Source organism: Labrus mixtus, chromosome 24, assembly GCF_963584025.1.
Source record: "Labrus mixtus chromosome 24, fLabMix1.1, whole genome shotgun sequence".
Lineage (NCBI taxonomy): Eukaryota > Metazoa > Chordata > Actinopteri > Labriformes > Labridae > Labrus > Labrus mixtus.
This window is the reverse complement of record NC_083635.1, coordinates 11213474-11235239: the sequence shown is the minus strand read 5'-3', so window position 1 is coordinate 11235239 and position 21766 is coordinate 11213474. Positions and strand designations below refer to the sequence as shown.

The 21766-nt window shown below is 40.3% G+C and overlaps 1 protein-coding gene across 1 annotated transcript; it reads left to right on the top strand.

Moving 5' to 3' along the window:
* The first annotated feature begins 1161 nt into the window (after positions 1-1161).
* On the top strand, positions 1162-20106 carry LOC132959671 (radixin-like). The gene is made up of 15 exons (XM_061032859.1): positions 1162-1357; positions 4413-4506; positions 10742-10825; positions 11350-11445; positions 12756-12878; positions 13050-13201; positions 13401-13484; positions 13610-13756; positions 14841-14937; positions 15039-15202; positions 16060-16190; positions 16420-16580; positions 16668-16760; positions 16853-17089; positions 17219-20106. Exons 2-15 carry the CDS (start codon positions 4495-4497, stop codon positions 17381-17383), a joined length of 1746 nt encoding a protein of 581 aa, XP_060888842.1. The 5' UTR covers positions 1162-1357; positions 4413-4494; the 3' UTR covers positions 17384-20106.
* The last annotated feature ends 1660 nt before the right edge of the window (positions 20107-21766 follow it).

The window sequence follows — 21766 nt, the reverse complement described above, 5'->3', positions numbered from 1 at the left end:
GACACATCGATTCAGTGAGGAAATTTATATAAAAGATTTCTGGATACAACTTAAAGCCTAGACTTGTTCAGTCACACACATTTCCCCTGCAAACTTTCTGTTGAGTAATTGTTAAGAAGGGTGCAAGTTGAGGTACTGTCACCATGGGGGGGGTATCGGGTCAGGATGCAGGAATCCAACAAGACTTGAGTTCATTTCTTCAAATTAGGTAAATCAGAAGGGTAACAGAATGAACATCCATGCTGAAAGACAAATAAAATAATATTAATACAGTAAACAAGTCAAATTACTTTCTGAAGGAAATACAGATAAATAAAGTGCTTATGATAAATTAAAATGAACTAGATAGAAACTAAAACAGGAGTAAAATCCACCTTACCATTGCTGACCTGCCGCCCCATGTGAGGATGAAAACATGAGTGTAAGAGAGTGCAGTCTTAAATAAGGAGTAGGCAGCTGAATTCAATCTAATTAATTAGTGACAGAGTGCAAACAACAACCAATCAAGAGAGGAGAGAGTGAGAAACCAGGAAGTGTACTAAAGGAGGTGCAGTAGGAAAAGAGAGGAAGTGAAAGGAAACAAGATTGTTTCTCATTATTATTATTATTATTATTATTATTATTATTATTATTATTATCTCCCTGTTCTCTTCTTCTTTTCCTCCATTTTTTTATGATGGCCACATTAACACCAAACATTTTATTTTATTATTTCTATATATTTAAATTAAAATTTTAATTTTCTTCTTTCCTTTAATGTTGACACATATATATCTTTTTTTCTCCCCTCTTTTCTCTTCCTCTCAATTATCTTCAATTTTGTTTCTGTTTATTTTTCTTGCTACTTCCCATTCAGCCACTCACTTTAATGCATCACACTGTCACACACACATTCACACGTTTCTTACACACTACTTCAACTTACTACTTGACTTTTATATCTACTTCAATTGTATTTGTCTTTGCTAATGTTTGCGTATTTTGATTTTGTTTATTTCTGTTTTGCCTGTTTTTGTTTATTTGCCGTCGCTTTAATTGTCATGTCTTGAATAAAAAAATAAAATTAAAAAAAAGAGTGTTTCTTATTTCCCCTCGCGTTTACATGAGCCTTTTATTGTGAAAGACCACACCGGAAACAGTTGTGTTTTCATTCCCGCTGACTTGACATCACCCCAAATCGCCTTATGGTTGTTAAGACTTGAACGGCTTTTTTCCTGCATCTGCGGGAATTTGTTTCGGCAAGGCATTACAAGATAAAGAAGAAGACCTATCTCGGATACATCAACGTGGCTATTTATTGGTAAAAGTGAAGAAAAAAGGCTTTTCTGTCCATTCAAAGAGCTACTTCGTGCCCCCGGTGAGTTTCTGCCTCTCCTTTAAAAAAAGATGAGCTTCTTCGAGTTTATCCTCGTGTTCGACTAATTCATATTTTAAACATCTATTAGCGACTTGTTTCAACTTGTAGCTACAAGAAATCACGTAAACGCATCTTTATTTACGATAAATGGGATAAAGGGATAGTTTAAATTAATGTTTTGGTGGCGAATGTAGTCGATAAATGATGACAAACATTTTAAGGCAGTAAAACTTGACTAACGTTGGCTTGGCTACTGCCGTTATTTTTACGTTATTTTTACGTTATTTTACGTTATTTTACGTTATACTACACCCACGATATTTTGTATTGAGGAATCGAGTAGAGTTGAGTAAGGCCGTTTTTTTTTTACTTCAAAATGTGTTATTTATTTTATTTTTTTTCGTCGTGTCATGCTGTATTAGCTGCATTTATTCGAAACGTTTTAACAGTTGTTCCCAATTTGATTTAGTTGTGGTTTAATTTCAGTGTAACGGAAGCCGACTCTCGGCGGGTAAACAGGCTAATTGCTCAAAAGCTACAAGTGGGCATGTCTTCAAGCGGAGTGCGTCTCAGATGACCTCAGTGGGCTTCCTTACTTAGACTTTTTTTGGAACGTAACGAAAATTTCTGTTACACCTGCCATTATTTTTAACTATGAATATACACATTTACCTTAAAAGTTTAATTGAATTCATGCCTTTTTCTTCAATTGCCTTTATTTTAGTACTTATTTACTTTGTATTTAATATTATATTGTGTTTAAATTTGCTAATATTGTGGGGTTTTTTTGCTCATATTGTGTGTTGGACAACGCCACAATTTTATTTTTTATTTATTTATTGCACAAAAAAACCAACATAAACATAATAGATGAATGGAAAAACAGACAGTCCATAATGATTAGTTAATTAACAAACTATACATTTTGAAAGAAATGTGCTGGAGGAGCCAAATAAACCCAGAGGGGCTTGTCGAGCCCTCCTAAAGAGAAACATGTAACACAGAGACATATTAGACTCTACTTCTTGAGGAAGCTTAGGTCTTTTAATGTGTGTAGCAAAATGTTATCCATGTTTTATCAGACTGTCGTGGCAAGTGCCATTTTCTTTGCAGCCGTCTGTTGGGCTTGTGACTCTAAAAAGCTTAACAAGCTGATTAGGAGGGCTGGCTCTGTGCTGGGGTCTGATGTGGAGCCCCTGGAGGTGGTGATGGGGAGAAGGATGATACAGAAACTGTTGAACATTATGGACAATAACATGCATCCCTTACACAATCTCGTGTGTGAACAAAAGAGTGTTTTTAGTGGGAGGCTACGGCAGGAGGACAGATTTAAAAATACTTTTTTACCTACTGCAATTGCACTTTATAAGGACTCCCCTTTAAGTAAGGACAGAAGACATTTAAACTTTTAAACTTTAGCCTGAGCTGCATATATCATATATCAAACTGTATTGTGGGCTCATGTTTTTTTGTATGGGTGGGATATGTATGTATATATGTGTGTTGTGTTGTGTGTTTGTATGCTGGCTGCTGGAACACCTAAATTTCCCTGCTGGGATGAATAAAGTATATCTTATCTTATCTTATCTTTAATATTAATGTAGTCCAAGCAAAAACAATAAAGCTAACAAGAACACATACTCAATAAGGTGTAAAAGAAAGCAAAACAAGAAAGAGACAAATTAAAGAAGAGGGGGAAAAATGAAAATAAGATAAAGATTATAATTTCCAAGTTTGGGATCAATAAAGTAATTCTATTCTATTCTAATGAAGTCCCCTTTCTTGGATTCTGTCATGAGTAGGAACTAGTTACCCTGGTCATTCATTAAACTGAAATGGCAGGATTAATACAGGATTAGGATTAATACTACTCTACAGCCATGCCAAAGTGTTGCCAAGAAGTCAGGATTGCCCTTTACAGTCGATTGGATTTGAATTGGCATTAATAAGGCAATAAAACACATATTATAGTACAGGGCTTATGATTTAAAATGTTCACATGCAAATGCAAAATGTATGACATAATAGTACTTTGGTAAAGTATTGTTATGTCATACAAATTCCGATCGAGCCATGTACTAGAGCAGTGGTTCCCAAAGTGGGGGTCGCCTTCCAAAAACAAATGCAAACTGGAAATGACATATTTGACCTATTATTGTGAAATTAACTTACAAAAATGTTGTTCAGTTAGTTTAAGGCTGCTGTGTTTTTTTTAGTGTTGTTCTAATGTCAGTGTTTGGATAGGTCCATTAGTGCGTGCTGCTGTGTGCACCGTTATGCTTTAAGCACTTCCAGGGACAGAGGGGGTCCCCGGTCTCTCGCGTGGTTATTTTGGGGGTCGCGGGATGAAAAGTTTGGGAACCCCTGTACTAGAGTGTCCCTGTCTGTCTGTTGTGATTTATTTACACAACATTACAGTCGTTATTTTAGCATCATATGACAGTTCAACGCAGGTCATCACCAAACCTTCAGGCTTGTGTTTCAACCGGCTGAGAGTGAGATGTGTATTTTACAGAGAACTTGACAGCAGACCAACGAAGTAAAACGAGAAAACCAAATATAACATTTTGTATGTATCCATTCATGGTAACTTAATAATGTTGCTGGTATTTTTCATTTGTAGCAGTTTTGTCTAAATGCTTTTCCCCTACGCCCTTAAAATAGTTCCCTTATGTAACTACGTCTCTGTTCTTTTGGCTGTTTGGGGTTTCTGTGCCTCGTGGTCATTAACACGTTTAGGAATGGGATTCATTTCAAGCTATTTTTCTGGAGTTTTGGACGCTTCTGTTTCAACCTCCGATGCCAGCAGAGGTGGGATAACTTCATCCCCCATTACGCCTCTGTGACATTCATTGTGAAGGCGAAACGTCGCAGGGGCGTAAATATCACACCTCGGACTGAATAGGGTGTTAAACTCAGTTTACTGAGTGTGTTTCCCTCCTGTCTGAAAACTTTCTACTCCTTTTAGTATTTGCTGTTTGCAATGTCTTCATGTCCTACACCCTTGTATTCTGTATAGTTCAAGGAAAAGTTAATACATTTTTTTTTATTCCAGGTCCTGTGATCCAGGTGTTGTTGCCGTCCTGTGACGGATTTACCCTCTCAGCTGTCGGGCAAAAGGAAGAGCGGAAGCAAGGATGCCAAAACCGGTAGGATACTGTTGTTAGATGAAAGTTTGCAGAAACATTTTCGGAAGCTTTCATCACTTTTTGCTCTAAGAAGATGTTCAGAAATGCACCGAGTGGAAAAGCTATGCAATGTCTCTCCTAATTAATTCAGATTGTTTGATATAAGAAACCGAGTTTGCAGGCACAACTTATGAAGTAGTTCAGGATGTATGAGATGAAGGAGATTCATAAAGGTTGCACTCTCTTTCTGCCTAGTCTGCTAATGTTGTGATCTTGTAGCTTCATGTGTGCGTCTACTAAGTGGCAGTTTCAACCCCCTGGCTGCTCCCACTCCTCATACTCCTCATCCAAGTAAACAACAGCCAGAGTGTAAAGTGAACTGCCAGACCCACAGGCCTGCAACTGCAACACTGCTGCCTTTGTTGCTGAAAGGGAGGAGAGAATGCCAGAGAGCTGGGATGTGAACAACGCCAAAACAAAAAACGATTTGATGCAGTTCTTTCATGGCTGTCTCGATGCTGTTAACCCTGTTTTTTTTTTCAGCATTAACAGACCTGGGTAAAGCTCTCTTATGAATAAGCAGATATTGCATTTCACATGCTTCTCTTTCACTTTACAATAGGAATTTTTCATAGTTTATGTGTCCAGTTGTGTTGATTAGTTTCTTTCATGGAAAAAGTACCAGGCAAGGTTGCTAAAGCTTGCGTCATTCACTTTCCTAGCAACTTATAACAACAGGCTTTGCTGCAAATAAAGCATGTCTTCTGTCTGTTCTCGAGGTGGTGGGTGTTTGTGTGTAGGGGGGATTCTGGAAGCTACAGAGGAAGAACAAACCAGGCACTGATGTCACCCTTCATTTCCTCCTCCTGTCCCCTGAGTCACAAGGGCACCATCCCAAAACAGACCCTCGGATAGGGCAGGGAGCGACGTCTCAGTCTCAGACAATAACTGACAGAGAAAGTACAGCAGGGAGGCACTGACATAATAAACAGAGGAAACGAGAGCCATCCGACGTGACTTGCTCTGGGCTCTGTGCCAGACATCATAACTTTTTGGAAAAGGCCTCTTTTGTCTCGGTGTCAGCGCTCATCTGTAAATGAAGGCGTGTAAACAGTCCCAAGGTTGAGTAACATGACAGTTTTTGGAGCCAGCAGGGATAGCAATGAGTTTGTAATAACAATAACTTTATTGATTTCAACACAGAAACACATGGTTCTTGTTCACACTCAGGATTTGGTAGACAGTTTGGATAATACCCAACATGGTTCAGCTTGGAGGTTATATTGTCCCTGCTTTGATTTTAACCCAGTGTGGTTCAGCAAGATCTATGTTTTCACAATAATCAGGCTCAGTAGTGTTCCCTAAGGTCACCATTTGGGGGAGAATTGTCTGCTTGCACAAGTATTTAAAATGTACAAGTTGTCCTATCAACATATAGTTCAGTTCAGTTAATCTGGAGTGATTTGCAGCTTCTTATTTATCCCAACATATCATCTCACCCCTTTGGAGCTCGCTGTGGGCTGAAGGCCAGCTGGGGAGTTATGAGGTGATAGCACCCCACAGGAAGAAGGGCCCTTGCTGGTTCCCTAGCTTGTGGCTGTTTTCCTGTTTGCAGTTAAAGGGGGCCTGCTGTATATATCAGGGCTCAGGCTGTGTCAACATCCTGACTCTGAGGAAGAGCAGAAGTAAAGTGACGAGGGAGGATTATCACTGTCAGGAGAGAGTGAGGAAGGCGACATGGGAATTTGTTGTAGTATTCAGCTTTGAAGGAAACCGTCAGAATTACAGGAAGGGAGGAGTTGGAATATTGTTTCTAGGCAACGTTAAGTTTGTTTGCTGACCGCTTTTATTTGACCCTTAACTGCATTTACCAAACAAATGGGGTCCATAATAATGTAGAGTAAGTGAGGCCCTCCTGCTTCCTCTTTATTATCCCTCTGCTACATCTTGTAAAATCACTTGAAGTCCCTCAGATTGCTGTTAACCTTCCCTCCCTCAAAAGGATGACCATTTGTGTTGGTATGTAGCTGTGATTGTTCCTCTCCCATTCTCATGCCTCCTTTCTTTTCTCCCTCCCTCCCACTGAAGCCTGCCTCACCCTGCAGGGGGGTTAATCAGAGGGACAGACAGCTGCTCAGAGCCCAGCAGGCCAGATTAGCAGTTCTACTGATTGAAGTGTGTGTGTCTGTGTGCGTCTCTCAGCAAAGCTCCTCTTAGCAGCTTACAGTTACTAAACAGCTGCACATTTAACAAGGGGCCTGTCTGAGAGAGAACTCGTCTTCACAGCTGAAATGGAGAGGGGGAATTAAAGTGCAACACAGAAGGAAAACAAACACGTACAGCCTGATGCAGTGTTTGACACTCAATAGCCACTTTCCTAAACGCCCTCCTAAAAATGCACCTGAATCTTCCCGAGTTATTCTTTAACATATGTCCCTCTCAGCGGGACATCTTTCCTGTTGGACAGGAGGGACCTCGGGCAAGACATGACATCAAAAGGGTGCTGCAGAGGCCACAGTTTAATGTTTCCAACATATTCAAAGTGGTCAACAGAGCAATGTTTGGTGTAATTGGACATGCAGCATTAACAAATGTGTAGAAAAGAAGATTTTGGCAAGAAGAAACCACAAAGAAGCACCTGCATTATGTCTAACATGATTACACCAGTCACACATCGCTCGCAGGATATAAACATCATCATCCTGCTCGCTCGCCTGCAGTGAATTCCCTAGTTATTGCCTGCTGCATTCACACACCTTAAGGAGGCTCCCCCTGACTTGTGCATGTCAATTGCAGCTGAAATTATTCTGGCCATGTTGGAGTTGGAGCTCACAAAAGTTGAACTACTGCAGAACAGAAAATATGCACCCATAATAAGCCCATTAGCATTGAGAGTTGCAAAAAAAACTGTGTCTGAGTTTTAACTTCATGTGGAAGCTAACGGGCTGCAGCAGCTTCAAACTTGCACCAAGGGCAGTGTCCCAGGATGTTTTGATGCGATGCAATCACGCGGAAAAGTCACAGTTGTCGTAGCCTGCAGTGCTGCGATGTGTAGTTACATTTCTTGGAAGTTGGGCAGCTGACTAGAGGGACTGTCAATTTAATTCAGTATGCTTTCAATCATTTTAAAATCCCTCATTAAACAAACACACCTGAGTTTATAGTGTTCATGGTTTTATCTGAAATATTTGAGCAAAGCTTTACATCTAGAGGTGTCACTGTTTGGGCTTCACTGCAGGTATTTGTCTTTAACTTCTTACCCTCATTTTAAGAAGGTAAATCGACTGTGTTGCGCAGTCAGTGTGTTTGTTACCAGACTGTCACATGAGGACAGGCTTGCAGGAGTTGCTCCTTTAAGATTGCTCAGTTGTCAGTGTGTGTGATTAGCTGTGTCAGAGCATCGGCATGTTGTCGTCTCTCTCCTCCTCCCCCTCTCTCTGCAGGAGAGAGCGGATTAACTGACCGTCTGGTCCGCGCAGGATTCCACCACTCTGTGCCCTGTGGGTTGGCTATGTTTTGGCGCACACACACACACACACACACACAAAGGCCCCAAACAAATGCAAGCGAAGGAACATTCATCTCCGGTCACTTGGAAACCCCAGCTCAGCAGCACTATGTTGTCCATAACTACTCGAGTCTCAGAGAGTCAATGAGGCAGCTACTGAAACCAAAACAGAACTAATTCATCTAGCAGTGAGCCACGAATGTTTCTTTATTCAGAGGGCTGATTTTGTACACTTGAAAGAGCAGACAAAGAAGTTGTCCTAGTTGCAGAAGTTTTGTTTTAATTGGCTTTATGTGGTGTGATGGAATTTGTGCCAGAAATCTAACACAGCAGATCTCAGCCTGTTGAATATGTGCAAATCTTTTCTCTAAAATGCTATGACTATGTTGTGATGCTTTCTTCCTCTCCAACATTGACAACAAATGATGATTAGAATAATACCGCCTGACCCTATTGGACAATTGTAGCTCAAAGATGTCATATTGTTTGTATACTTTCACCTAAGCCTGAATTAGCTTTAGTTCATGTGGTATCGTGTAACCATATCCTCAGCATCCTCGCTGTAATGATGTTGACAGGGCTTTGTTGATACGAGCAGCTTATGTTATTGGATGTCACTTTCATGCCATCTAAACTTACATATGAAAAGCATTTGAGAATCACTTGAAGAATTACTCGACAGCAGCACACATTGCATGCAACTTGAAATAGTTTGAAGTTATTCAAACAATGCTTTTATAGCTGAACAGATTTTGATTGATGCATCCTACCACAGGTTTCATATTCTACCTCTGCAGGACACGTTGAACTCCTCGTTTTTACATTTTATTTCCTGAAAATCATTCCCTGGTTTGTCTATTTTTTTCTTTTTCATTACCGCTAATATATCTGGTTCTAAACTGCAGTGTGGGCAGGTTTTCCAGACTGAAATTAAGCCTTGATCTTTGGGTGGATTTAAGAGTAAGTGCCTCTTCCTATGATTTTTAGATACTCTATTCCCTTTAACACCAAGGCACTATGTTTTGAAGCAACTTAAATGCCTTTATTGTCACAGCATGGTCATGATAGAAATCAAACAGTCATTCAGACAAGTAGAAGGAAACTCTTCTGGAGGTCAGTTGCTAATGTTTGGACACACTACATCTTCCTCAGAGTCAAACAGTACAAGAACCGATTTGAATAACCTAAATACCCTCCCACTCACAGAGAGTCATCTCTCATTCGTCGAGAAGTGGGAGACATTCAGACATTTTCAACTTGAAGTCTTTACCAGAGAGTCAAACCACTTTACCGCCAGCATGTTAAACATACTTGATTTAAGGAAGCGCTCCTATCCTCCTGTTTTTTGGGGCACAAAATATCTTTTGCACTTCTGCAACTGCATAAATAGATAATCTGCAAAATGTTCAAGGCAAAATACCTCATTGAGTTATTTAAGACTTCTTTTCCTTGGACGCTGCCCACATTGTCCCCAAAAGTTGCCCTGGGCCTTAAGCAGGTCAGATTATGAAGATGTAGGATACAGTTTGGTCCATTTCCATAAATGGACTGTCGCACAGTGTATTTATAATGTCATGCTGCATACCTATAGTGCAGAGAAAGTGCCGCAGCTTCATGGCTAATTAATGAGTGGGAGATACATTGTGGTCTGAGCCTCATGTGGTGCAGCGGGAGTCCAGTCATTTGCTGTATAGACACAAGTTTCATTGATTATTCATCTCAGGGTTATTATGAGAGACAGTGAGGGAGAAATGCAAAGTAAGCCTTTCTGAGGTTGTGTGTATAATTTCTCTGAGTAAAAAGGAAGGTTCGCTGCTGCTTCTTTTCTGCATCTCGTCTTCTCCTTTCCCTCCTTTTTTAAGAGGTTGGCTCATCTTCAGTAACCTCGCTGTAACTTAATCTGAAAGAGAGTACACCCCAGATCTGCTCTCTTGCTTCCTGTTGCGTTTATCTTCCCCGCTTATTTTTTTCTCTCTTCTTGCAGCTTCTGCACTTCGCCTCTCGTGCTCCCCTCTGTATCTCTTCTCATGTTAACCGCAGCTGAGGCGGCACACAGCTCAGTGTGTGCGTAGGTGTGAGAGGAAGGATGTCAAATAACTCAGAGGTCAGCCCCTCGATGCTCTGTGCCATCAGCTGCTGCTAGGCCTTCTGCCAGTGCTGCTCCGCAGGGCACAGCCAATGAACGAGTATTATTCTCTGCACCACCCCATGAGGGGTAGCTGAGAAGTTGTGGGCTGTCACGAAAGCTGGGGCGCTGCTTGCTCTGGCAGTAAAGGATGGAAACATGGAGAAAGAAAAGTTAAACACTGTTGCTACTTTGGTTAGGATTGAGGAAAACTGACACATGCTGAGCAATCGTGATTCTGCAGATGTGTTGGTGCATTTTTGCCACGTGTCAAGTTTACTATTTCTATCATAATGTTTTGGGAAGATGTTTGCATTTTGCATGAATTTGATTAAAAAGTGGAGAAACAAAGTGGAACAGCGGATGTACGGGGGGATTGAACATGCAATAAAGATATTTGGAAAGAAGATTTGGGAAAAGGCTTCTTTGAAAAGTTAGTTTATTGATTTAGTTTGGTTTCAACTTTCGACTGATTGTAGTCGAGCAGCGACAGCAACATGATGTACAACTTACTAGAAGTTGTACATCATGTTAAGAAGTTTAGAATAAAAAAAACTTACAGTTCACTTCAATAAAACTTGATGTGACAAACAAATGAAACTCTTGTTGTGTTTGTTTTCTAGATCAATGTTCGTGTGACCACCATGGATGCGGAGCTTGAGTTTGCCATCCAACCAAATACGACAGGGAAACAGCTCTTTGACCAGGTGAGCATGACTGATGTACCTTTTTCTTTTTATAAAAGGTTTGTTTGCGCTCCAGAAGAGGAGCAGGACACAGACATTCATGATTTTTGCTCATCAGTGGAGACATTTTTGTGTCGAAGGAGAAGACTTCAGAGAAAAGTATTTTCAGATCTCGTAAAGTAAAGGTATTCATCTCAATCTCAATTTCATCTGAAGCAATTGTTCATCAGAGTCCATGCTTTCAAAACTCCTTGTCTCTTGTAGTTCACATCTTTTGGAGACCAAAAAAGACCCTAAGGAAAAGTAATTTAACCGATGTGAAAGAAAGGATTTGCACAAATAAGTTATGCGCTGAAGCATCCATGAATGCCTTCCAACCTACTCCAGGGATCCTTGTTGAGCATCTGCTGCATGTTTGGACGAGGATGTGATACCAAATGTGACATGCACAACACAAAGAGGGCGAATCCAGATTAAATAAATTAAAGAAATAATTCTTGTATCAGCTGTAGAAATCCAGATTCCCTTTTTTGTTAAATTCTCAGGTGGTGAAGACGGTGGGGCTGCGGGAGGTCTGGTTCTTTGGTCTACAGTATGTTGACAGTAAAGGCTACAGCACCTGGCTCAAACTCAACAAGAAGGTCAGTTCTCTTCTGCTTTTTCCCCCCGTCACCAAACACATGTGTTGTATTTCTTACATGCTTGCTCTCTTATTTGTCAGGGTCTCTCTACTCTCTGTTTCCCTTTTATCCGTTGGTCTTTTATCCACTCAGTGCTGGATGTTTGTTTGGGATTTGCCCAGAAGCTCTACTGGAGCCTCTGATGCACTCCTTTTACAGGCGTCCTCTCTCACTCAGGCTAACACACACACACACACACACACACACACACACACACCAGCATTACAGTGCGTCTGTGTGTTTCTGACTTTGCATGACAGAAGATTCCCCCCACACTCCACTAGTGTGTGAAGGAGAGAGAAATCAGGAGCTCCAGAAATAGTTGTTGAGAAATTCTGATTACACTTCAGTGTTGTGAAGCACGTGTGTCCATATGTCCGGTCCTTCCACAAATATAGACCAGAAACAGGATTTAAAGCGGCTTCAAAAGGAAACTATTTCCGTGCACATGCCCCCTGAAATCCAAAGATCTCCTCTGAATTACTGTGACAAGATTATGTAAGTGTAGCTCAAAGAGCATTCTAGTTTGTTGCAGTTCTTTTTCATGCGTTTATATTGGAGGAACAGTTCTGGAAAGGATTCATGCTCTGACATTAACCCCGGACTATAGCAACCATATTTTACCCTCTGGCTTACTTGTAAAATCTCTTTACTGTAAGACTTGACCAGCTGAACAAAATATCTTCAAATGATGCAGGAAGACTGAACAGCTGACCCACACCCTTACACATTGTTGACTTGAAGCCTCTTTTACATCTGGGTATGCTGACTGGACTTACGTGAGGTCTGTTTCTACTGCACACTGTCTTAAATTCTGTACAGTAAGATAGATATTTGGACTAAACATCATCCTGCTCAACTGTACAGATGTTCCTTGACTCGTATTGCACACATCTTTGATCACTTTTTTTAGTCCACTGATAGTTCTGCTGTTCACTAGCTTTCTTGTTTTATATTTTGCTTTTATGTTTGATGTTTTTTAGCTCCAAAAACACCAACACTAAGATATATGTGTAAACCTACTCTGCAACAAACCCGAGTCTGATACTGTAACAAGTGCTGCATGTATTTTCTGACAGGTTTTTGGAACTCTGAATTTAGAGGCCTTCTTGTCTATGTGAGCAGTGCTCAAAAATATTTATGCCTTGATGGATTTATTATTGTTAAAGTTCATGACTTGTCCTTCCTTCCTGCTCAGCCAGTCACCAACATGCAGCTTTGATGCAACCTTTATGATCTGCTGCTTAACAGATGGTGTCTTTGTCTTTCAGGTGACCCAGCAGGATGTAAAGAAAGAAAACCCTCTACAGTTCAAGTTCAGAGCCAAGTTCTTCCCCGAGGACGTCTCAGAGGAACTCATCCAGGAGATCACCCAGAGACTCTTCTTCCTGCAGGTAACAACACACTCTCTGCTCAGGTTTCCATCTAAAGGTAGTCCAAAATGTAACAGGAGAGAAAGGTCATATCTGCAGAACATATTTATTTGATAAGAAAGCTGAAAGTTATTTTTAAAATAAATATGAATGTTGAATAAATGAATTAATTCTTCTTTTTATCGACCTCAGGTGAAGGAGGCCATTCTCAATGATGAGAACTACTGTCCTCCAGAGACGGCTGTTCTTCTAGCATCATATGCTGTCCAGGCAAAGTATGGAGACTACAACAAGGATGTTCACAAACCTGGCTATCTTACCCACGACAGACTGCTGCCTCAGAGGTGAAAACACACACACACTATTTCCCAGCCTGTGAGAACACTGTGGGAGGTTTCTGTTTGATTTTCACACAGATATTCTGAACCTGGAATGCCTCGGGTTCCCTGTTGGAACTTTCAAGGATTTCCTCCTGCGAGGTTATTTCATACAGTTCAACAATCCTTTCAGGTGAAGTCATTGTGCTTGTGTTTGTGCACACAGAGTCCTTGAGCAGCACAAACTTACCAAGGAGCAGTGGGAGGACAGGATACAGACCTGGCACGAAGAACACAGAGGAATGCTCAGGTACATACGTGCATGTTGTGAGGACAGTGAACTGCACATTATGTGTCCGTACAGTTTTTATTTTTAGACCGGCTCTTAGACAGACAAGGCCAAATAAGTCATGTTATGCTTGTCCACTTTTCCAGAGAGGACTCGATGATGGAGTACCTTAAAATCGCTCAGGACTTGGAGATGTACGGCGTGAACTACTTTGAGATCAAAAACAAGAAGGGCACACAGCTGTGGCTGGGCGTCGATGCCCTCGGCCTCAACATCTACGAACATGAAGACAAGTAAGCAGCACGCACAGACGCATACACAGAGTTGAGTTTACAATGTAAGATAAAATAATTTGATCTTTGAAGACATTTAAAAGCTGGCCTGACTGTTTACACTTTTCAGTTCCCATTAAGACATGACCAATAAACACCAGTTTACCCGCCATGTTTTGGTATGTATGACACTTTGAGATCTGTGGTTTGCTGTAAACTACTGAGCAGCCACAGACATGTACACACGTGAACAGATTTGAAACAGTTTCACAACCGAGTATGTGCCAAAGCATGTCATCACAACGGTATTTCACCTCCTGTGTCACCCGACCTCACCACAAGGTGTGACCCAGATTAGAGATACAAAGAGGATTTATCACAGTGAAGAAATAAAGGAAAACATCATATTATAGTTTCTCTGGCTGTGCAGATCTGTTTGCATTTTCTTTTTCTAATTAATTAAATATCTCATTATTCAGCAGGCTAGATTTTATATTTCTCACTTTGTCGGAGGCCCGTTCCCAAAGGTAAAATGCAAGTTTCGAGTAAGCGAAGCTCCTTTTTTGAAATAAAATCTGAGAGAAGGGAGGACTGTGTCGGTCCATTGTAGGAGAGTCTTTCCTGTCCTCTGCTCAGATATTTTTTACCCTTTTGTGGATAAAGGGATAGATTTAATCACATCTCCTGCAGCATTTCCTTTCGCTGCTTTCCCCTTCCTGCCCGTCTTCTGAGGTCATCACATCTGCCTTTCTTTTTCTCTTGTCAAGGTGCCACAGGAAGGAAATGAGTGATAGTTTATTTCTCTCATCATCATCAATTTATCCATATACTCCCCTCTTGTCCTTTCTTTTATTTGTACTTTCTGGATTAGAGAAAGTGATATTTGTTCTCTTATCTGTCACCACTTTTTAAAACAAAACTGCAACATAAACTAAAAAAGGAGCATTCAGTCATCTGATTTCCTTACAGATGATTTGTTTCTCTTAGGGCACCACCTGCTGGCTGATAGTTAAAACATGTTTTACTGTGTATCATCAGTGAGTGGGATGTAAGCTGAAGTATTTAAAGTTCAAGTTGTAAACTTTGTTTTAAATTTGTGTTCCAGGTTGACACCAAAGATCGGCTTCCCCTGGAGTGAAATACGAAACATCTCTTTCAACGACAAGAAGTTTGTCATCAAACCGATTGACAAGAAAGCACCGGTGAGAGTGAGAGGAAAAACATCAGCCATATTTGACTTACTGCTTGATTCTTTAAAGAGAGGAAAAACTCCTGCTTTACATCCTCCCCCTTCTCCTTGTAGGACTTTGTGTTTTACGCCCCCCGACTGCGCATCAACAAGCGGATCTTGGCGTTGTGTATGGGGAACCACGAGTTGTACATGAGGAGGAGGAAGCCTGACACCATCGAGGTGCAGCAGATGAAGGCTCAGGCCCGGGAAGAGAAGCACCACAAACAGATGGAGAGGTACAGCAAGTGGACACTTACTAAATTGCACATCATTTGTTGGGTTAAAATGAGACTTGCTTATTTAATATTTTACCCTTTAAAATTGCACTGTAATTAAAACACTTTTTGAAACACTTGTAAAAAGGTGTTGATAATAATTACGCCACTAGAGGGCAGCCTTTCTTCATAGAGTTCATGATCTGAGGCAGAGGGAGTTTTATTTTTTTTAGATAAAGGTGCTACAATTATTATTTTTTTCTGTCATTAAGGATCAAAGCTAACTTTCCTCAAAATAACCCTGAATTAACTTTTCTAATCGTTCACAAGTTTATATAAATCAAGCGGGAAAACAAATTCCCCAGTGCTGTAACTAAAGGTACATTTGTTTTTCTGCACTTGAGGATGTTTTAAACCTAAATGAAAAGGTCATTAGTAGACTTTGTCGTTGGTCATGAGAAGGGCTGCATTAGGAATCCTTCAGTTTTTAATCTTTTACCAAGTTTTTAATGAAGCTTACTCTCCAAAACAAGTCGACCAGGGGGGGAAGAGTATTCAGCTAAATGAAGCAGCTCTGCATGTCTTATTTCCAAGTTCATTTACACACACAGGAATTTGTCTTGGTGTTTTGTTGCAAAATAATTAGCCTAGCAGTTTTCCATGTGCTGCATTTTATTTGTACACATATTCTGAATATTCATGCAAACAAAATACCGCGTGTTCTGGAGACATCTTTTGAAAATCTGTGCTCAACACTCATCATCCCTGAATCCATGAGTCACAGTTAGTCTGGAGGCTGAGCGCTGTATCATACTAGAAATGTTTTGTTACTCGTTTAACAACACTCTATCTTAAACGTGTCTTCTAAAACTTTTCAGGGCTCAGCTGGAGAACGAGAAGAAGAAGCGAGAGTATGCGGAGAAGGAGAAGGAGAGGATAGAGCGTGAGAAAGAGGAGCTCATGGACAGGCTGAGACAGATTGAAGAGCAGACGATGAGAGCTCAGAAAGGTATGCATGTTTTCTTTTCATCCACTTATCTCTGCTTCCTCTTCTCTCGTCATTTCTGTCAAATTGCAGAATCTCTTCAGGGCTTTGAGCCAAGGCCCGTCATGTCTAGTCCCCGTGCTTGTACGACCAGAATGAACTGAAGAGTTATTTTTGTAAATGCAGCCTCAGTTCAGATGAATTTGTGTAAATATGAAACTGAAGGATCAAATGATTTGTAACACGTCTACAGAGCTGGAGGAACAGACTCGTAAAGCCATGGAGCTGGAGCAGGAGAGAAAGCGGGCGAGAGAGGAGGCCGAGAGGTTGGAGAGAGACAGGCTAGCGGCCGAGGAGGCGAAGGCGGAACTGGCCATACAGGCTGCAGACCAGCAGAAGACCCAGGAGCAACTGGTATGTGTGTTTATGTTACAATCTGGCTCATTCCTCTGATGTTTTATTTTTGATTCATGCTACATTCTTCTGTCTGTTTTCTTCCAGGCTTCAGAACTGGCTGAATTCACAGCCAAGATCGCTCTGCTGGAAGAAGCCAAAAAAAAGAAAGATGACGAAGCCTCACAATGGCAACACAAGGTTTAAATTCAAATATCAGAAGAACATGCAAACACTTTGAAATCTTTCCAACTAGAGTCTTACTCTCCCCTCTCTGTGTCGTCTCCCTGCAGGCTCTGTCAGCTCAGGAGGACCTGGAGAAGACCAAGGAGGAGCTGAAGACAGCCATGACGGTGGTGCCAGCTCCTCCGGGTGGCAACGGTGAGAACGAGCATGACGAGCAGGATGAGAACCATGCAGAGGACAGCGCGGAGCTCTCCAACGAGGGAGTCAGCCAGCTCGACCTGCGCAGCGAAGAGGCGCGCGTCACCGAGGCCCAGAAGAACGAGAGGGTCAAGAAGCAGCTGCAGGTAAGGGACAACGTTGACATTTCATGATTTGTTTTTTCCTCTTCTGCATCTCTGCGTCTCTGTACGCTCCACTGTTGTTGTCTTTTTCTGTTCCGTTCTCCTCACCTTCCCTTCTCTTCGCTCTCTCAGACATTAAGTTCAGAGTTGGCCGAGGCGAGAGACGAAACCAAGAAGACGCAGAACGACGTGCTGCACGCCGAGAACGTGAAAGCGGGCCGAGACAAATACAAAACCCTCCGCCAGATCCGACAGGGCAACACGAAGCAACGCATCGACGAGTTTGAGTCCATGTGAGAGCAGCACCTTTTCCTCATCTGCTCCCGAACTCTCCCGTCAGCGGATGCTCAGTTTTCACGGACAACAGATGCTCGCCCCGGCAATCCTGAGAAGTCAAAAAAAAAACTGCCAAAGTCGGCATTTCCACTCCGACATTTACGGAGCTGCCTACGCCACTCTGATCAACGTCTCCTATAATCCTGAAAAGAAACTGCTAAACCAAAAGTGAAGCGTTTGTATTTTGAGCTAACATGGCCATAGAAAGCTACATTTGTGTTTTGTTTTTTTTTTGTAATGCTTGATGACTTGTATGCAAAGGTTACGTATGTCCTCTCTTTTTGTTTTTAAGATGTCTTTGCTGCTTTTTCTTTGACTCGTTTTACTGATGGCGCCCTTCTTTTAAGTTGTCTGTCCAACATTTGAATACAGACTGGAGTTTCTTTTGGGGGGGAGAGTAGGTCAATATTTTCATTTAGTGTCAAAGCTATGTTACATTATAACAAAATATTACAAGCTAATTATGCTATTTATATCCCTGTCTGTGAGCTGAGGTCATTTCAATGTATTGGATTCATTTAAACAACAACTACAGGTTATAATAATAAACTCACTGCAGTATTTCAACACTTTCATGTCAGGCTGAATTAAAAATCCACAAAAGCAGTATTTAGAATGAAATGGAAGCTCGTTGGGAATAGAGCCACCCGTCTAGTCAGAAGGCAGGGACTGATGAATGAATGTAGCAGAGGTCACAAAGGGAAAGTTTTTTTGTTTGTTTTTTTTTACATGCAGAGATGATAGGGTAGCAAGGAGCTATCACCCTGCGATGAGGAAGTGTTCTAAGATAAGCTAATTGATAGTTGTGTGTGTGTATGTGTGTGAAGCATCCAGTGTTTGAGTCCCAGTCACCACAGATGGTTTTCTCTGCCTACCAGCTCACAGAGGAACAGGGTGACTGTTTGTGTGGAAGGCCTGCTTCCTGTGTGACTGGGGAGCTTATGAAAACATCAGTCCTCGATCTCTGGACAAATCTCTACCTCAGTAATGTTAGCGGTGGTGACTGAAAGTCAAACACTCGTGGTGCCTCCCTCCGCCCTCCAGACGATCAAAAAAAAAAAGAAGGTTGTTACTTCACATGGTTGTTGTTACATATTTGGGTGGCGCTTCTTTTGCAGGCGATGCGATCTGCCTGATATTTTGGGGAGTTAAAGACTTCAGCAGGCTGTAATGGCTTCAACAAAATCTCCACCAACGTTATAGAAAGCATCTCTGGAGACTCTTTCTTTTCAACCAGAAACAACAGTTTGTCTTCTAAGCCTCCAAACTCCATCGATTAAAAAGGTTAATTTAACTACACGGAACAGGAGGCGCTGGTCTACTGCTGCCTTCATCTTTTAGTGTTCTCTTAATATGACGTAGATCTGAATAACTATTTCATGAAAGTCAAGAATTAACTGATCGAAGACAGGATTGACCAGCAACTCTGATGTCTGCAAGATAAAAAAACAGTTTTTATCAGTGGAGTTTGGGGCGCTTTAACGGCTGTTTATGGGTTTTAAAGAAGGATTTTACTAAACAAAAAAAGTATCTCTGTATCGATCCTTTCTAAAATGTTTTACAAGATTTAACTGCAGCCATTACAGCCGGTCCGCTGACTGCAGGCTGAAGCAATTTACAAAGTAAAAATACAGACGTGGTTAAAAATCACTGAACTTTACCCTTTAAATGTTTATTTTGAAACTTTTTTTTTTTGTATATGTAACATTAAGACAGTGGTTTCATCCTGCTCCCTACACTGCTTAGATTTTCTTGTTCATTCTCATTTTCTGCAAAAACAAACGATGAGAAAGGTGACTGAAATGATGCTGCACAGATCATGTTTGAGATGTACTGAATGATGAGAAATGTTTTTGAAGAAGCTTTGTCTGTCAGTTAGTGAAAATGAAGGAGGGTGATGTGGGGCATTTGATCGTGAGGAGGCCGATTCATGTTCTCGTTCAAATGAGAAACTTGTGATCACAGAAATGTAGAAGTTGTAAGTAGATCTTAACATGAAGAGACCCGACTGTTGTTCAAATCTCTCCAGTGTCAAATGGAGAGCAGGCCAATTTCTTCCATAACCTTTATTCTAAAATCTCAAACAAAACTTCGGTGCACAGAAAACAAAACAATTGTTGGGGTGGAAATCAGCTTGAGCGTGCTTTTTTTTTATTATTATTAACAATCCGATGAAAACATGTTAATGGTATTATTTGTTATGTGACAGCTGGTGTGGGTTAATATTTTTTTTAATAGAGTTTTAAAGTTCAAGCACTTGTTTGAAACAGGACACTGAAGCCTGCCTTTTGTGTTTAACTTCACAGTGTCCATTGAGAGAATATTGTTTGTGTTGTGTTTGCCATAGCAGGTGGAAAAATTTACCTTTTTTTTTGTATTTTGTACAAAGAACCTCAATTAGCAGCATGCATCGCTATACTGGACAACTTCCCTGGAGGGGAAAACTGACAGCCCCGCCCCGTCTCTACTCCACGTTCAAGCTGTGAGGCTTCAGTTGAATGTTTTTTTTTGGCCCGCCTGTCCCCTCCAGTGAAGCCAGGGTCCGTGGTGATGCCTGCACTGGCACCAGCTGTCACATTTTGCTGTTTTTTTTTTTTGTTCATGTTTAGTACTCTTCATGATAGATAGCACAGATGGATTGCAGTCCATTTCATTGGTTCACAAATAAAAGTTTTAAATTTTGAGCATGTGTTTTGTCATTTTTTTATTCTTTGAATTAAAAGCTAGCGTTCAGCCAAATTCTCGTTTATAAGTTTTGCATAAAATTCTACTCAAAAACATGAAGAGTTAAAGATTCAAAAAACTGTGTCTGTCTTACAGTGACAGAAAATGACCTTTGGTTAGAGGCTCGTGTGACATGAATTGTGCCAATTCACAACACGACATGTCCCAATTTAAAAAAAAAACAACATACTAACCCAGGGGTGGGCAACTTGCGGCCTGGGGGCCAAATGCGGCCCCCATCAACCCTAAACGTGGCCCTCAGGTACATTTTTACATATTTATTGATTGGAAACATCTAAACAGATTTATCTTATATTATAAGTTTTACAATAATTCTACAAGTTTGTTTACCTTTAACTTGTGCAAGCTTTTGGGGGAAAGAAAATGCTGAATACATATATATAATATATATTCAGAGTTGTAATTAATCTGTGATATTATCAATGAACTTAATATAATGGAGAACATAAGGTAGATGAAGAAGAGTTATGAGCATATGAAAGTTAATAAAATCAAGGCAAGGAAGAAGAATTTTAAAACAACCTTTTTAACTTGTAAATGTTTCCTTTTAATTTATGTTTAATCTAAATTATCTCAATGAGCTGTAAGATGTACTCATATCAAATATTTTAATCCTAATTAAAAAAGCAGATTTAATCAAATTGATCATTTCAATTAAATCAATAAAAAGGTTTGTGGTATTTTCATTAAGAAAACCAAACGACAATAAACTAATTAAATTGATTAAAAGGTAAGTTTGAAAAGTAAAATTAAACCTAAGAAGAAAAGGTTTAAGGTAAAAATGCAGCTTTAATATAAATAATTTACCAAACGATGATGTAAGACTCTAATTAAAAGTTATAGGTTGAAAATAAATGTATTTTATCTTTTATAAATGACTTTATATAGAGAGGGCGCCCTCTGGTGGTTAGTTGTTGGTTACTGCACTTAAATAATAAATTAATCAGACTGCTGTTTCTTTGACTAAATTAAACACAGAAGGCTGGATTAAGAGCTTTTACTTTTAAATAAAATAAATGAAGTTTATTCATATTACTTTGAGTAAGATGAACATTTAATCTCTGAGCTCTGTGAACAGTAATGTTTAGAAAATCATTTTACCTCTGAGCTGCAGCACAGAGCGAGGAAACACCTGCACACACCTGTACAAAGAAACAAGAAGAAAATACAGAATTTTGCTATACAGAAGTAACTGCACTATTTATATTTATCCAGACATTTATGTGTTGGATAAAAAGGTTAATAAGAGGATACATTTGTGTTATAGTGACTGTTGGATGTAATTACAACCCATCGCCAGCAGAGGGCAGCAGTGTAATATGAATGCATGATGCAGCGGTTAATTAGACCTGACGAGGCTGTTAACATCCAGGTGAGCTATGTTGTAATATTTACAGTCTGTGGTTGTAAAGTGTAGAAGTTATATTAAAGCCACAAAGAGTTAAAAACCTTAAATATCATGTAGATCATTTGAAGCACAACAAAGTATTTAATTATTATAAAAGATATACTTTAAAACACGCAGTGCTACTTTAGCTGCGGAACGGAAGTGGGGAAATGTTGGATGTTAAATGAAACAGCAGTTTGGCTGCTATCTAG